General features: G+C 39.7%; 1 protein-coding gene across 1 annotated transcript in view; it reads right to left on the reverse strand.

Annotated features, from left to right (window-relative positions):
• Positions 1-11,881, reverse strand: part of tm4sf5 (transmembrane 4 L six family member 5) — a 25,265-nt gene extending 13,384 nt beyond the window's left edge. Inside the window, exons 1-4 of the mRNA XM_076289581.1 lie at positions 11,708-11,881; positions 6,781-6,861; positions 5,674-5,816; positions 3,189-3,392 (exon numbers count right to left, since the gene is read on the reverse strand). Coding sequence (XP_076145696.1) covers positions 3,189-3,392; positions 5,674-5,816; positions 6,781-6,861; positions 11,708-11,881 — 602 coding nt within the window. The remainder of the gene's footprint in view (positions 1-3,188; positions 3,393-5,673; positions 5,817-6,780; positions 6,862-11,707) is intronic.
• Between the last annotated feature and the right edge of the window lie 5,132 nt (positions 11,882-17,013).

A 17,013-nucleotide genomic window follows, 5' to 3' on the forward strand; every position in this document is an offset into this window, starting at 1 on the left:
ATAAGCTGGTTTCTAGCTGTTTTTTTTTTCAGCAGGGTTTAGCCATTTGGAACAGAAGAACACACCAGAATAGGCCTGTTTAGTTAGCAGGATTTGATGGCTGCATTGCAAATCAATGCAGAAGTAATCCAAGTATTCAGATTACGTTACTCAGATTGAATACGTTACAAAATACATTTTTGGGCATGTATTCTGTATTCTGTAACAGAATACTTTTTGAAAGTATTCTTCCCAACACTGCCTACATCTCATGAGTCCCATGCGCTTTCCCACCAGTGGAGCTAGTTGGCTAGTTGATCAAACTTTTGCCAACTTAAAAAAAAAAGCTTAACTCCAGTCGTGATTCAAAGACCGCTGTTTTCCAGCAACAGCATCCATCTTTTTTGTTTTCAAGTAGCAGGGAATTCACGTGAAACCGTCTCAACTCTGTCATCATTATGTTAAGCCCGCCCACCGACTCTACACACAATATGATTGGCCTGATCAAAGTTTGATTTTTCCAGCTCACAAGCCAACAGAGAGTTGCTAGACTACCCTGGCTGCAAATTACATTTGCTGCTGCTAGGGTATGTCTAGATTTCTAGGCTACCCTCCTCCCATATTTAGGGTGAAAATTGGCAGTAGGACCACGACGATGCAAAAACTCAACTTTCACATCTTGGTGTTCTATATCTACATCAATGGACTTTCCTAACCACCAGTGATCATCATACACCACTGCCAGCCAATCCCCTGTCTCAATACTGTTGATAATTATATCAACAGTAGCACCCCCAGGATCTTTCAATGGCTCCTCTTCCATTTCATCCACCAAATCTTACATTTCATCGACCGAATCTCCTGCTTATCCCAACTCGTCTTCCATCTCCTCTATCAACATGGACGGCTCTTCCTGGCCCTTGCATCAGTCTGCTGCTCCTCTGAGCAGTCTCTTATACAAAGAGTAGCTGGGGGAAGGCATTGGCAATTCAATAGCACTGCAAGAGCATGATAGTTGTCTGTAGCTAACACCAAACTGGCGATGGAGAAGCCGATACTTCTTTAGAACCTTGCCTGATCACTGCAAAAAATGAAATCTAATCTTATAATAACATCTATTTGGTATTGTTTCTAGTATGAAAAGACTTACCTCTTGAAAGGTCATTTTGACTTAATTTAAGAAGACTGACTTATTTTAAGGAGTCTTATCAAGACAAATTTACTTAGCGCACTGGCAGACAAATTGGCTTGTTTTTAGGACAAATTTGCTCAATGCACTGGCAAATCTGCTTATTTTCACGATGAGATGTCTTAAAATAAGTCAAACTTTTCTTAAATTAAGTCAAATGATTTGATGAGAAAGCGCTGGTAAGTCTCTTTATACTGAAAACAATACAAACTAGTTTTTTATCTTGATATAAGATTAATAATCTTGGTTAGATTTTATTAGATAAGCAGTTTTTGCAGTGTATAATGCCAGTTGTCTGTGACCTGATTTTTCAACGGCTCGTTTCTGTGCCACATGAGTTGTATAATTCCCTCTCAGCTCTTGTGGAAAAGAAGATATCTCCTAATGTTGGGGTTCCGATGTTGGCTTCCCGTTATCATCCTCTCTGTTTCTGTTCATGGAGAATCTACAATCATTTTATCTTTTAGTTTGACATTTGACTTTTCTATTTGAGCCTTCTTTTTCCGCCATTCCTCCTTTCTTAGTTTGTGTTGCTCTTTTGTTAATTTCTTAACCTTTTCTTTCAATGCTTTTATCTCCCTTGCGTGTTTTTTCCTGGTTTTTATCCTCTCTCTCTCAGCTGCAAGGGCACGCTGGGTTGAAGTAGGCTCCTCAACAGCCTGGTCCAGAGGACATTCTGGTGGGGTGTCTATTTCATTTAGCCATCTATTCTGCATAGCTCTGGACCTTTTCTTTGCTTTCCTCCAATACTTTTTACCTTTTTCCTCTGAGTCCTAATTCTCCTAGCCTACTTGTTTTACTTTTTTGTTTTGGACCCTGTCCTTCCATCTCTGTCTCTCCTTTTCTAACTGCTGTTTACTGTCTAACTGTCCCTTCTGCTTTCTGGGTCACTGTTAATTCTTTCTCTCCCTTTTCTCTGGTACTGTTTCTTTGTTTTTGCTCCTGTCTGCCTAGATTACAGATAAAAACAATACTTTTTATGAGTTATTATTATAAGTTATTTGGCATTTGGGTATATTAAGATGTTTTAAGTCAATCAACATCATATTATCATGTTATGTAGTCGTTATACATAACTTAATGAGTATTTGGGAGCACTTTTCCACTCCGTCAGCTTACATGTCAACACTGTCAGACAAAATATCTGACAGAGTTGACGTCTGATGGAGTTGACAAAACAACATGTTTTTTTTTTAACTTAATCATGTGTAGTAGATGGTAGCCATTTTGATTTTCCTCAGTTGCCAGCTGCCACTAAACTAAACCAAAATACCAACTTTTATTTCAAACTTCTTGATTGAATTCAGCTCTACTTTGAAGACAGTGTTGACACATAAAAGCTGTGACCACAGGGATTTCAACTTTCAACGCTGAATATTTATTTTTTTAAAAACACTTATGAGACCATGTGTTGGACTGCTGCATCCATCAACAGAAATAAGTCAAAGGGGGTCCTCAGGGTTAAAGCTGACCAAAATATGCCTGATTTATTTCAAATTTGAAAAATATCTGACGGAGTTGACATGAATTGAGTACAGATTTTGAAAGGCTGTTGTTAATGTATAAAATAATGCAATGTTCACGTTAAGTATTTTGTGATATTTTATTAAGCCATCCAATTAACCTCATAATCATATTTGTGCATTTTGGGTATTTTAAAACACTTTATTTTTGCAGTTTGATAATGTAACCTCTGCGGAGGACGAGTTCATTAGCATGGGCTTTCATAGTACATTGCCGGTATTTTATGAAATTAGCTGCTACTATGAAATAATATAAATATAGCCAAAACTAAAAGTCTAAACATACACAATTCTTTCATATCCACATTTTAAAGCCTTTTTAAAAGAAATAATTTATTGTTTTTTAAAGGAAATTGCAACATTTTGATGGGGGAGATGTTTTGTCCCTTATCTCAAGAATCAGTGATATATATATAATTATATATATATATATATATATATAAAAAGAATCAGTGATATATATTTATATATATATATTTATATATAAAGAAAAAAACAATGAGCTCACGTCATCTTTGCTGCGACAGTCTCCACAGCAACAGCCGATGCAGCCGTTGACAACCTGGATGCAGCAGAGCACCATCTGCAGCAGGCCCATGCACAGCAGGATGGAGAAGAGCGTAATGTGCCACTCCACGATGTTGAGCGGCTTATCACACAACGTCCACAGCGTCTCGTTGAATAGGTAGCCTTGATTCTCACTGTACAATCCAAGCATAGACATTATAGTCTGAGATTATGGATGCGTTCATAAATTGCCACTCCGAGCGCTCCGAGCACAATCTGAAACTTTTTAACCGTGCATTATTCTATTTTCAGAGTGTCAGACGGAATTTATGAATGCACCCTAAATGTCAAGGTAAAAGATCAGATGTCAATTATCAACAGTGTATTGCTGTAAACAGTGTTTCAAAAAGATGCAGACATCATCATATTAGCCATTCAGTCATTGAATAGGTGTAAAAAAAATCATCTTTTGGAAATAGATCTTAATGCCTTAATTAAAAAAACATGAGGAAAAATCTAACCTTTAAGGATACCAATTTTCTTTGTGAATGAATAATGTATCGTAAATAAATAAATGTTCTTAATTACAATACAGGGTGCATAAGTATACACCCCCTATGTTAAATTCCCATAGAGGCAGGCAGATTTTTATTTTTTAAATGCCAGTTATTTCATGGATCCAAGATACTATGCATCCTGATAAAGTTCCCTTGGCCTTTGGAATTAAAATAGCCCCACATTATCACATACCCTTCACCATACCTAGAGATTGGCATGGTTTTATTTCAGTTGGCCTATTAGCTGGTTTGATTTGCATTCAATACTTATGCCTCCTGTATTTTAAAGAAGAACATTTATTTATTTACGATACATTATTCATTCACAAATAAAAAATGGTATCCTTAAAGGTTGGTTTTTACCTCATTTTTTAATGAAGGCATTAAGATCAATTTCCAAAAGATGATTTTTTATTCCTCTTTTTAGTCAACTTTAGCATGGGTTCACATTTTTCTTGCCACTGTATATATACATACAATTTCAATTTCAATTTATTGTGCTTATAGAGCGCCAAAACATAACACATGTATCATGGCGCTTTACAGAATGTAGGCAATCAGAGAAAGAAGGAAAGAATAGTATAGTATAGTATATGGGTGATAGTGAAAGTGTATCTAATTGATTGGCTGTTGAACGCAGCCTTTTTCCATGAGGAGGACTGTTTGGATAAATACCACAAAAATGTTTATTTTTATTTATATTTATGTACATGTTTTGCTTAACCAGGGACCAGGGTAGTCACATTGAGACAGAAGTCTTTATTCCAAGTGAGCGAGCCCTGGCCAGGACAGGCAGAACTTGCAAAACATGTCATCACATTTTGGCCTTCTTAACTGTAACTAAACAGCTAACATTAATACAAATATCCATTATGGTGGGCCAGAAGAAACTGGCTGACGCATTCATGCCTGTCAGCTTTTCCACAAACAAGCTAAAACAACACCCTCATTGTAGGAGTTCATAAAAATCAAACAGGTCTTATATTGTTCCATGCATGTCAGTGGCAAATATCAAACATTATTCTAGAAAAGTGCATGTGTGTATGTAATGTTTCTTTTAGTTATACACAGGGAAGATGTTCAATTCCTTGTGCTATTGGTGGAGGACTTTACAGCAGCTGATTGACAGCCAAGCCTAATGAATATAATTCAACATGCTGCAGCAACGCACAATTTATATGTGTAAAGATTTTGTGATAACATATGTAATGTATCCTGGTGGCATGTTTCAACATGCTGTTTTGTAATGTGTTACAGATTAGGTGTTATAACCCCTTGTCACAGACCCTTTCTCCTGGTGCTATAGCTCCCTCTAGAGGCAGAAGTCAGTGCTGTTCCTCTCATGATCTCATTGTGTCTGCTGCAGACTGAACGAGAAGCCCCTGGCTGCAGCTTGCAGATCGAGGCTGGTCTCAATGTGGGGTGGAGCGCACCGTCATTCCACACTGCCCATGTCTATTTAGGTCTACCTTGTTTTTCTACTATATACGGAGTTAAATATTGCGATACTTGGATTGAACAGCACTCCAAGCTGACACTACCACTAGGACTTTATAGGCAGTGTTTTAATGTCTTTTTAGTTAATGTCAGTCATACATGTGAGAACCACTAGTTCTGTCACATACATCAGGAATATATATGTACTCAAAAAGTCGATTAAAAATGTTCTTGCAGAAAATTTTTTTGCAGTGAGCATCAGCATTTGTTTTATGTCAAAACATTTGTTTCTTCATAATATTATTTAATATTTAATAACCTAATATTTCTAGGTCTTTTTTAAGAATGTTTGACACTAAAAAATAACTGTTATTACTAACTAATTAATGAGTTCTTTAAATAATGGCAGTGGGTAACAACTTAGTGGGCTTAGTTTAGCTAGTTTACCAACAGTTAGCTAAGTGTGTGAGTTGTACCCTACCCGGGGAGGTTTTCGAATGGATAACCCCACTTTCCGCTTCCAGTGTCACACTTGGGTCCAATGGCCAGGCCTGCAGAGGACACGCTGGTGCAGTAGATGGCGCCAATCATACCAAACGCAGAGGAGAAGACAGAGTTCAACATCTACCAGTCATGAGACAGAGGGGGAGAGAGAGAGAGAGAGAAAGAGAGATGGAGAGAGAGAGAGAGAGATAGAGGGAGAGAGAGAGAGATAGAGGGAGAGAAAGAGAGTAGAAACATGGGAAGAAGAGAGAAAGGGAAATGGACACAGGTTGAGTGGGGTGGATGAGGTCATTACATTTTCCAGACACACACATATATAACCCCCTCCACACAAACACACACACACACACACACACACAAACATATGCAAACACACAAAAGAGGATACTCACGTCGCCACAGCCCAATAAGGAACGTACTGACTTCTGTAGGCTATTAAACACTATTCAACTTCCTCATTTTCTCTTGTCGAGCGGGCATGTCTGCAGTCATAGGCAAAGTGTAGTAGTTTCTTCTCAAACATGATAATGTAGTGAGATATTCTACATAGTGTGCATTAGCCTACTGATAAGTCTATCAGTAAGAAAAAAACAGCCAATCCTGCTGTCGGTGGTTTAAAGTTATAGTTTCTGAAACAGATAGTTCCGGTCCTTGAGTAGGATTGGCTGAATCACGTTCGATGCCGTTGTAAAATCCAGCACAAACATACACCTTGACCGCATTTCATTCTACATTACTGCGCTAACTTGATACACAAGTTAAAGTAGCTGTGTCTCAACGTTACTTGGCAACTATTCAGAAAGAGGAAATATATTTCTTGGTGGAAGAATGATTATTTATGAATAAATCATTGCTGTGCCTTTATTTTATGAAATCTCTAGTTACCGTTTTAGAAAAGAAATAAGACACTCAAGTCCGTAGGTTAGGCTTACTATATACTGATTTTAGAACAACTGGGGGGGGGGGGGTTTGGCTTTTATATAACCAAAGTTATTATTTGAGAATTTCATACATTTCCCCCCTTATTTTCACCCTTTGGTTTTCCACCTTTTTAAACCTCTTAGAAAAATAAATAAACACTTACCCGACAACGGTTTCCACAGCAACCTGCCCCACAGCAGCCCTTCCCACCGGCCCTGATGGCTGAACAGCTGGGACACAGCATCTACACAGCAAGAGGAAGAGCACTTTATAGTCTACTCCAGCATCTACACATCAAGAGGAAGAGCACTTTAAAGTCTACTCCAGCATCTACACATCAAGAGGAAGAGCACTTTATAGTCTACTCCTAATCTACACAGCAAGAGGAAGAGCACTTTATAGTCTACTCCAGCATCTACACAGCAAGAGGAAGAGCACTTTATAGTCTACTCCTAATCTACACAGCAAGAGGAAGAGCACTTTAAAGTCTACTCCTAATCTACACAGCAAGAGGAAGAGCACTTTATAGTCTACTCCTAATCTACACAGCAAGAGGAAGAGCACTTTAAAGTCTACTCCTAATCTACACAGCAAGAGGAAGAGCACTTTATAGTCTACTCCAGCATCTACACAGCAAGAGGAAGAGCACTTTATAGTCTACTCCTAATCTACACAGCAAGAGGAAGAGCACTTTATAGTATACTCCTAATCTACACAGCAAGAGGAAGAGCACTTTATAGTCTACTCCAGCATCTACACAGCAAGAGGAAGAGCACTTTATAGTCTACTCCTAATCTACACAGCAAGAGGAAGAGCACTTTATAGTCTACTCCAGCATCTACACAGCAAGAGGAAGAGCACTTTAAAGTCTACTCCAGCATCTACACAGCAAGAGGAAGAGCACTTTATAGTCTACTCCTAATCTACACATCAAGATGTTACATCATCACATTACATAAACAAAACCAAACAATAATAACAAATAAAAAGCATAGAAAGGCAATATAGTCAAAGAATAGTTAAAAGGTAAAGATCATAATAAAAAGAAAACATAAAACACAAGGTAAAATAATTTAAAAATAAAGGATAATTAGTAAGCAAAAAACAAAGGCAAAAGTAGTAAAAAAAAGTAATAAAAGACAAAGTAGAATAATTATCAAGGCAGATTCAGAATTTGTAACTCGGCACAGTTAGCAGAAAGCATCTGAGAACAGTTTGTTGTTAAGTCTAGATTTAAAACTGGCTACAGATGGGGCCTTTTTAATGTCATCCGAAAGTTGATTCCACAGCTGAGCCGCATAGCAGCTAAAAGCTGCTTCACCATGTTTAGTTCTAACAGTAGGTTTTACTAGCAGGTTTTTCACCTGGGACCTGAGAGGACGCGAAGGTGTGTACTGCTGAAGCATGTCTGACAGGTATTTAGGTCCTGCTCCATTTACTGATTTATAAACAAGCAATAGAGCTTTAAAGTCAATTCTGTGACTTACTGGAAGCCAGTGCAAGGACTTAAGAACTGGAGTAATGTGGTCAGTTCTTTTAGTTTTTGTTAGAATCCTAGCTGCTGCATTTTGTATCATCTGAAGCTGTTTAATAGTCTTTTTAGGAAGGCCTGTGAACAGTCCATTGCAGTAATCAACCCTGCTGGAGATAAATGCATGAATGAGTTTTTCTAAGTCATATTTCGACATCAGCCCTCTGAGTCTGGCAATATGTTTAATATATTTCATGTGGCTGTTGAAATTTAGATCACTGTCAATTAATACACCAAGATTTTTAACTGTATCCTTTGCCTTCAACCCTTTTGTGTCAAGGAGACTGGCAACCCTAAGTCTTTCCTCCTTTTTACCAAATATAATTACTTCAGTTTTTTCTTTGTTCAGCTGAAGAAATGTTTGAGACATCCAGGTGTTGATTTGTTCTATACACAGATTCAAGAGGACCATAGTCATTTGGTGACAGAGCTAAGTAAATTTGTGTCATCTGCATAGCTATGATATGAAATCAATCTATTTTGGATGATTTGTCCAAGTGGGAGCATATAGAGGTTGAATAATAGTGGCCCTAAGATCGACCCCTGGGGAACACCACAGGTCAAGGACATTGGTGTTGAGGTACGGTTTCCAATGGCAACAAAGAAGCTCCTTTCTTGTAGATATGATTTTAGCCAGCTGATAACTATGCCTGTAAATCCAACCCAGTTTTCTAGTCTGTGTAGTAAAATATTGTGATCAACAGTGTCAAATGCTGCACTAAGGTCCAGTAGCACTAGGACTGATGTGTAATCTGAAGTAATCAAAAAACCCATTTGATGTTAGGAAGGTGGTTAATTGATTAAAGACTACTTTATAGTCTACTCCTAATCTACACAGCAAGAGGAAGAGCACTTTATAGTCTACTCCTAATCTACACAGCAAGAGGAAGAGCACTTTATAGTCTACTCCTAATCTACACATCAAGAGGAAGAGCACTTTATAGTCTACTCCAGCATCTACACCGCAAGAGGAAGAGCACTTTATAGTCTACTCCTAATCTACACAGCAAGAGGAAGAGCACTTTATAGTCTACTCCAGCATCTACACAGAAAGAGGAAGAGCACTTTAAAGTCTACTCCTAATCTACACAGCAAGAGGAAGAGCCCTTTATAGTCTACTCCAGCATCTACACAGCAAGAGGAAGAGCACTTTATAGTCTACTCCTAATCTACACAGCAAGAGGAAGAGCACTTTATAGTCTACTCCTAATCTACACAGCAAGAGGAAGAGCACTTTATAGTCTACTCCTAATCTACACATCAAGAGGAAGAGCACTTTATAGTCTACTCCTAATCTACACATCAAGAGGAAGAACACTTTATAGTCTACTCCAGCATCTACACAGCAAGAGGAAGAGCACTTTATAGTCTACTCCTAATCTACACAGCAAGAGGAAGAGCACTTTATAGTCTACTCCTAATCTACACATCAAGAGGAAGAGCACTTTATAGTCTACTCCTAATCTACACAGCAAGAGGAAGAGCACTTTAAAGTCTACTCCTAATCTACACATCAAGAGGAAGAGCACTTTAAAGTCTAGGCTATTCCTAATCTAAATTAAATACAAAACAACATGCAGCATCTAAGACTGACACAGCAAGAGGAAGAGCACTTTATAGTCTACTCCTAATCTACACAGCAAGAGGAAGAGCACTTTATAGTCTACTCCAGCATCTACACAGAAAGAGGAAGAGCACTTTAAAGTCTACTCCTAATCTACACAGCAAGAGGAAGAGCACTTTATAGTATACTCCTAATCTACACAGCAAGAGGAAGAGCACTTTATAGTCTACTCCTAATCTACACAGCAAGAGGAAGAGCACTTTATAGTCTACTCCTAATCTACACATCAAGAGGAAGAGCACTTTATAGTCTACTCCTAATCAAAACCAAATACAAAACAACATGCAGCATCTAAGACTGACACAGCAAGAGGAAGAGCACTTCATTGCCTACTCCTAATCTAATCCAAATACAAAACAACATTGTACCCGTTACATGCAACACCTAGATGCATTTCTAGCATCAAAATGAGTTTGAATTTTAAAGGAGAATTCCTGCGATTTTTCAAAAAGATCTCTGTTTCTCTAGGTCACAGAGTAATTGTATTTATATTAATATTTATATACTTATATTAGTTTTTCTGCTGTAAGTGCATGTTGTGTGTGATGTCTGTATGCTACTGAGACATTTGAATTTCCCCTTGGGGATCAATAAAGTATCTATCTATCTATATATATATATATTGTCAGTATGAGAAAAAAAAATGGTTCTTTCTAGCTCGAGTGTTGGCTGCAGCCAGCAACTAAAGCCGCCAGGTAGAGCGCTACACTCTGGGGACATGTTCATGAGCGCCCATGTCCATGCCCTCAGAGTGTAGCACTGTAGCTGCCTGGCAGCTCTCTTTTAGTACTTGGTGACCGCGTGAAACAGGGATTTACGTAAAAAAATCTCCGTAATTCTCCTTTAAGGTAAAATAATGACATTGTGTTACATGAGACTACAGTATGTAACAAGTAATAAGTTGTTGGCATATGTCGGTGGAGTGTGCAGTGTGCTCATAATTTGGCAGGGGTCTGCTGGAGTGCTCTTCCTGTACGTTGTGGGAGGTGTGCAGTGTGCTCATAATTTGGCAGATGTCTGCTGAAGTGTTCTTCCTGTACGTTGTGCTTGTGCTCACAATTTGGCAGGGGTCTGCTGGAGTGTTCTTCCTGTACGTTGTGCAGTGTGCTCATAATTTGGCAGATGTCTGCTAGAGTGCTCTTGCTGTACGTGGGTTGTGGGAGGTGTGCTAGGGTGTGTTTCATTGATTATTAATACGTCTAAGATGAACGCTGAATCAATCTTATCTAATCTAACCTTTAGCATTATTGGGGATTCATTCTTTGCATGATTTTCCATTCCAAAGTGCAAAGATCTGTGTGTGTGTTGTGTGTGTGTGTGTCTTTAGTGGTGTGTGTGTGTGTGTGTGTGTTTACTGGCATGGAGGGATCCAAATGTAACACTTTTTCAGTCTTAAAGTATTCCTCTCTCATGTTAGTGTGTTTACACCTCAAATTCCCTTACCATCTTTATATTTGAATGTTTGTATGATAGCTATAACAGCAGATTTGTAGAACATATTAAAATAGGTTGATGTTGTGAAAAGAGGATACTAAGATAGTGTGCATTTATAAGGTAATCACAATTTTTTTGAATATTCACTTATAATGACGAGAGAACCCTCAGAAATGTATCAAAATAAATGTAATTTAATTTAAAAAGCAAAAGTTAGCAAATAGAACGGGGCCTCAAGTTTCAGTAAACCTAAAACCCTAAACCTAAAAAGAGAGGCATCAACATAAGCAAAAATTTTCATGTTTGAGTTGAAGGGAGAAGCCTCAAGTTTGAGCTGACAGGAAAGGTTCACATTTGAGCTGACAGAAAAGGTTCAGGTTCAGGAAGTTAACAAAAAAAGGTTCAGGTGTTTGGCTAACAACACAAAAGGTTCAGGTTTTTGACTAACAACACAAAATTCTCAGGTTTTTGGCTAACATAACCAAACTCTGCGGTACTTACAAAAAGCCCTCCTCCGATGAGGCCACCCATGAGCCACACCTGTAGTGAAATGTGTCCGTTGTCCAGACTCTCACCGTTGGGGAAGAACAGCAGCAGGTTGGCGATCATGCAGATGAAGGCGGATGGCAGCAGAATCAGGCCGATCAGCCGGGCACACTTACCCGTGCAGCACATTCTGCCGTCCGGTCAGGGCCGCTAATTATATCTCTTTCGTTCGTTCGTTCGTCCGTTAGTCACTCACTCGCTGAGTGAGTATTAACTCTGTAGGTCTCTTTCACCGCAGTGTTAATGAACTCAGTGAAAATCTCAAAAGTTCAAATTTACTCTGTGTGAAATGGCCCCTCCAGCAAAAAGTTCCTCAAGCTTCCAAAACACAAAGAGCCGTCCTTGTCAATGAACCTCAAATGTATGCCGTCAATGATAAAGTTTCACTCTGACTTTTTCTTTTTTAAAAGAGCCAACAGCAAAATGGTCTCCTCCTCTCCTCTCTGCTGTCTCTCTCTCACTGCTTCTGTGAGACCTGTGTTTAATGTGTATTTGTGTGTGCGTGAACGTGTGTGTGTGTGTGTGTGTGTGTGTGTGTGTGTGTGTGTGTGTGTGCGCGCTCCTGTTTGACAGATCGACCGAACGGCCACAGCAGCTTTCTGCCCTTTGATACCCAGATGTATTTACTCTTCTGATAGCAGCACCATTTATGGAGTGGGCAGAGAGGATGCTGTCTGACACACGGTTGCTTTGGTTGGTGAACTTTACGTGCATCTCTCTCACTCGCTCCCATTCTTTGTTCAGTCACACTCACTTTTCCATAGTTTGTGTCTCTCTATTTATAATATATATTTATCTCTCTCTCATAAAAATACAAAGTGCTTTATTGGCAAATAGGCATTTGAGTTGCCAAAACAGTCATAACATATGAGACGATAAAGCCTGAAACATATATCGCACATACACACGTTCATCATGTGTGTACATTCCTGTCTGTACATCCCTTTTTGTTCCTCAGGTTGTGGTACAGTATGTTAATACATATTGGCCACTAAGTTTATTTGCATTTTTTGACATTTCATTTAGATCTTTAAAATCTGTCTTTAGAGCACCCGACTCCCCTCTCTCTAGAGAGCAGAAGGATGACAGTGGATCAATATCTGATGAAGAAGGAAGTGAAGAGGACAGGTGTGCTGATGTCAAAATGGAGATAAGGCCATTCAGATAACATGCAAAGTACAGCGCACAGTTTTTTTTTTTTTCAGTTTTATGGTTCCTGTATCAACATTTGGGCAAGAGATACCAGGAAAATATTGTGAAGCTGATAGTGGGTTTATGGTTAATGATAGAGGCATATAAAAGGTATGATACGGTATGATAAGGCTGGTGTAAACCTGAAAGGTTTTCCGCCTTCTTACCCTAGCAGGCTACCACACTCTTCCTTTTGATTTGCAGCTCAGTTCTACAACTTTGTCAAATATTATGTAGAGTTACATTGTTTAAATGTGTTCTCAGCGTACCTGCCGTATACCTCATACTGGCCAGCCCTAGACAGGAGTGATCAGAGTTGTGGTGTCTTTTGTCTATTAGAGACAACCTCAGCAAGGGTGCACTATTCCAAACTGACTGGATGTGAAACAGATCAAGGATAGGTCCACCCCACACCAGGGCTAGTATGGTTTTGTAATGTTTTTGTAACGTTTTTCAAATGTATTCTTTCTTTCTGCTTGGTTTTGTGTAGTGTTAGTGTGGTGGAGGGCCGTCACTATGGTTGTGTGGCCCTGACTACCGTACCAATGAGCCTGGGTCTCATTGGTGTCACTATCAAAGCTGCAGGGTTTTCTTTTTTTTTTTTTTCTCAATCCTTTTCTATAAGGTGTGTGTGTGTTTATTTTGTATGTTTATTTTGCTTCAAACATGGATTTGTACTCTGACTAATGCTGATCCATGTGTTGGTAAGGGATTGGGTGGGTGGGGTTAAGGGAAAATTTGACCATTGTTGACAAATGCTGTATATACTTCCCTATGTTGAAAAATCAATAAACATTGCATTACAGAAAAAAAGCTGCAGGGTTGATACCCCGGAGAACCGGGTTTGAGGCCAGGCAAAGTTGTTCCGTTCGTGCCACCTCGGAATATCAGGGAACGCCCCCCTGATAACGTTGTTTTCCCCACTGCCAGTGTTCATGTGCTTTGCCGTCGGAATGTGTGACAAACATGGATGCCACAACAAAGGTTAAAGCATACGGTCACTAATCTTAAATAAACAACTGTGTTTGCTTAAAGATATGGTGTAGGACGCTTGTGAAAGAAGGATATGCAGCAAGTGTCAAAAAATGGCAAATTCCCGAAGTTCACATTAAAATTGTTGGACATGAAAGTCCACAAGGACTACAAATGAACTACAACGTGAAGACAAACGTGACGACAAGCCCCCAACGGTTAGCAAAATCTTTCCCCATTGTCCCACCTCTCCACATGAAGTGACGTGAACAATGACGTGAACGTTACAGTTAGTTTCCGTTTACAGAAATAACCCTGCCCTACACTGTCTGCTATAGTGCTAAGTGCTTGATCTGTGTCATATCATACCATAACTTTATGGCTCCTCTGTGACCTGACTTTAATAAATAATTATGTAACCACCTGTGTATAAGAATCCCTGCTCTCCAACCGACCTGTATCAGTCTAACTGAATGTGTTTTCCTGCTCAATAAACTTCACAGAGTCCAAAATAAGCCTGAGGCCACATTTACACATAGCCGGGTATTTAGAGAAACGAATATTTCCCCCCCTCCGTTTTCAATAATAACATCTTGCACACAACATTGTTTTCAAAAAACTTGTCATTTACATCAACCCGCATAAATACGCTGTTGAGCGCCATAATAACTATGCCAAAGCTATGGGTGGCAGTGTAGGGAAAGGAATAAAGCTATGCTGGCCAATCAAAATCCTCAGAATCGACACCAACGACTAACATGAGCAGTAAAAATGCTGACCTCCGTGCGATCCTTCGCCTCTGCTCCTCCATGTAGAGCAGTTGTTGCAAATGCAAACAGGCCAGAAGCGTTTGCACAAAAGTAAAAATTAGTAGCACCTTAACAGCATCCATGATAATCCTCATCAGTAGCCAAAGAAACTGTAAACATCAGGCGCTCACATGACGTTAAGGATTTTCTGGCGCATAATGTGATGTTTAAGAAGCTAAAACGCCGTTTTTCCCTGTTGACACGGCAGCACATAACCAGCGTTATCAGAAATCTCCACTTTGGCCGGAGGTTTTAGAAATAATCGTTTTCTGTGATAAAAACGGGGTTTTGGTGTAAACGAGAAGCCAAACCGCAGGGGAATATCTGCGTTTTCCCTTTGTGTAAATGGGGTCTGACACTCCTGATACACCTGACTACAGCGCTCGTATCCCTTTGGGATCCATGTGCCCGTGGAGACCCGGGTTTAAGACCCACATGGGTCATTTCCCAATCCCATCCTATCTCTCTCTCCCACTTGCTTCCGGTCATTCTCTTCTGATTAAAGGCATACCCCCCCCCCCCAAATAATAATAATAATTAAAAAAAAAAATATATATATATATATATATATATATATATATATACAGTTAAGAACAAAATTATTCATACCCCTGGCAAATATTGATTTAATGTTGATTTTCTCTTCAATATGTTTGTTCTGACTGAAAATGACACTGTCACATGCCAAAAGGTTGCAAGACAATGTGGGAGAAACATGGAATCAAAAAAGAAGTGTTTTGGAATCTTTTGGAATGAAAAATGAAAAATGACATGAAAAATGGCATGTCCAAAATGATTCATATTCTTTTTAAATAATCAATAGAAACAGTATTTTATGCATGGGCCCGTACCATGCACCAGGTTTGATGAAAACATCCTTTAACCTGCTCGGGAGACATCACACTTTGCAATACGGGAATTAGGATAGAATTTTTTTTGTCTGACTCCAATCAGTCATTGTACCATCCAGAGGCGCTGTGTTTGAATAAGTATTGTTTAGTGTTTTGCTTGCTAGCCCTGTCATAGTGAGGAGGCTCTAGTAGAGTGATAGTGATAGAGCCTCCGATGTGTAGAGTGACGGCTTCTACACACAGTTGCGTGCGTTGCAGTGCTGGAGACGCATCCCGTTCACTTTACATGGGCTTACGTCATCCGTTGCCGAACTGAATTGTGGGTCCGTTGCGTCGCGTTTCTCCCGTCGCTCGTGTTGAGAAGTTCAGCTGTTTCTGCACCGACGGACGGCACCGGCCAATTAAGCCAATCGACGGACGGCACCAGCCAATCAAATTACAGTTATACTTCAAGTCATCTGCCTAGCTACCGTTGGGAACACCCACTGGTATGCGTTGACGGAACGCAACTGTGTGTAGAAGCCCTGAGTCTTTGGTTCAATTCCCAGCTCTACCTGATAGGAGGCTATAGGTTGTCTTTCCAATCATAATATTTGTCTTTGAACAATATTTTGCAAACATGAGATCCTTTGACCTGTTTGGGAAGTATCACAGTATTTAGAATATATATTGTTGCTCTAACCAGTCTTTGGTATTTAGAATAAATACTGTTGCTCTAACCAGTCTTTGAAAGCATCACTAGTATGTCTAAAGAAGGGAAATGGCAGCAGCTAGAGGAGCCAGCAGTCATCAGGGATTACCATTCACAGGGTTGCAGGTTCAACCCCCAGCTCTGCCAGGAGGGGACCTGTGGTGAAGGCACCATGGAGGCAGAGGGCAGGAAGAAGATGAAGATGAATCCCAGAGTAGCAGAAGATGGAGGAAGAGTTTTGGGCGCTTACTTGCCCCCCCCCCGGAAGAAATCCAGCCCAGACACTGGGGGTTATAAACTTTTTCAGGTGGTCAAACTCAACCACTTGGTTGCTGCTATTGCTGAAAAACTATTCCTTTCCCAGATAGCAATTTCCTTTGGGCCGGATCCGCATAAAAGCCTTTAGATCCGCCTGTAGCGGACATCCGGTATCTGACTGTGGGCCAGATCTGCTCCTGATAGAGGTTTCAGCTCTGCTACCAATGCTGTTTTATCACCGGTTTACAGATTTGTCCCTGGTCCGATTTCCACAACTCAACTGAAAGTCAGGAGATGCGTTTAAAATACAAAACATTGATTTGGCCCAAACCTGGATTACGGATATGAGCCGAAGGACTATTTTTTCACAGCAGACCCAGGTGGTAATGACATTGATTAAGGTGCTGATTCTGCTAAATCGACTGTCCTTTCCCTACTTCATTGTCAAGAAAAAAAAGGTATTTTGGAATGGCACAAATTTAGAAACCA

Source organism: Alosa pseudoharengus, unplaced genomic scaffold (genome assembly GCF_046254945.1).
Source record: "Alosa pseudoharengus isolate Yale_2024_CS ecotype anadromous, Long Island Sound unplaced genomic scaffold, YU_APseudo_1.1 YU_APseudo_1.1_scf_17, whole genome shotgun sequence".
Classification (NCBI taxonomy): Eukaryota; Metazoa; Chordata; class Actinopteri; order Clupeiformes; family Clupeidae; genus Alosa; species Alosa pseudoharengus.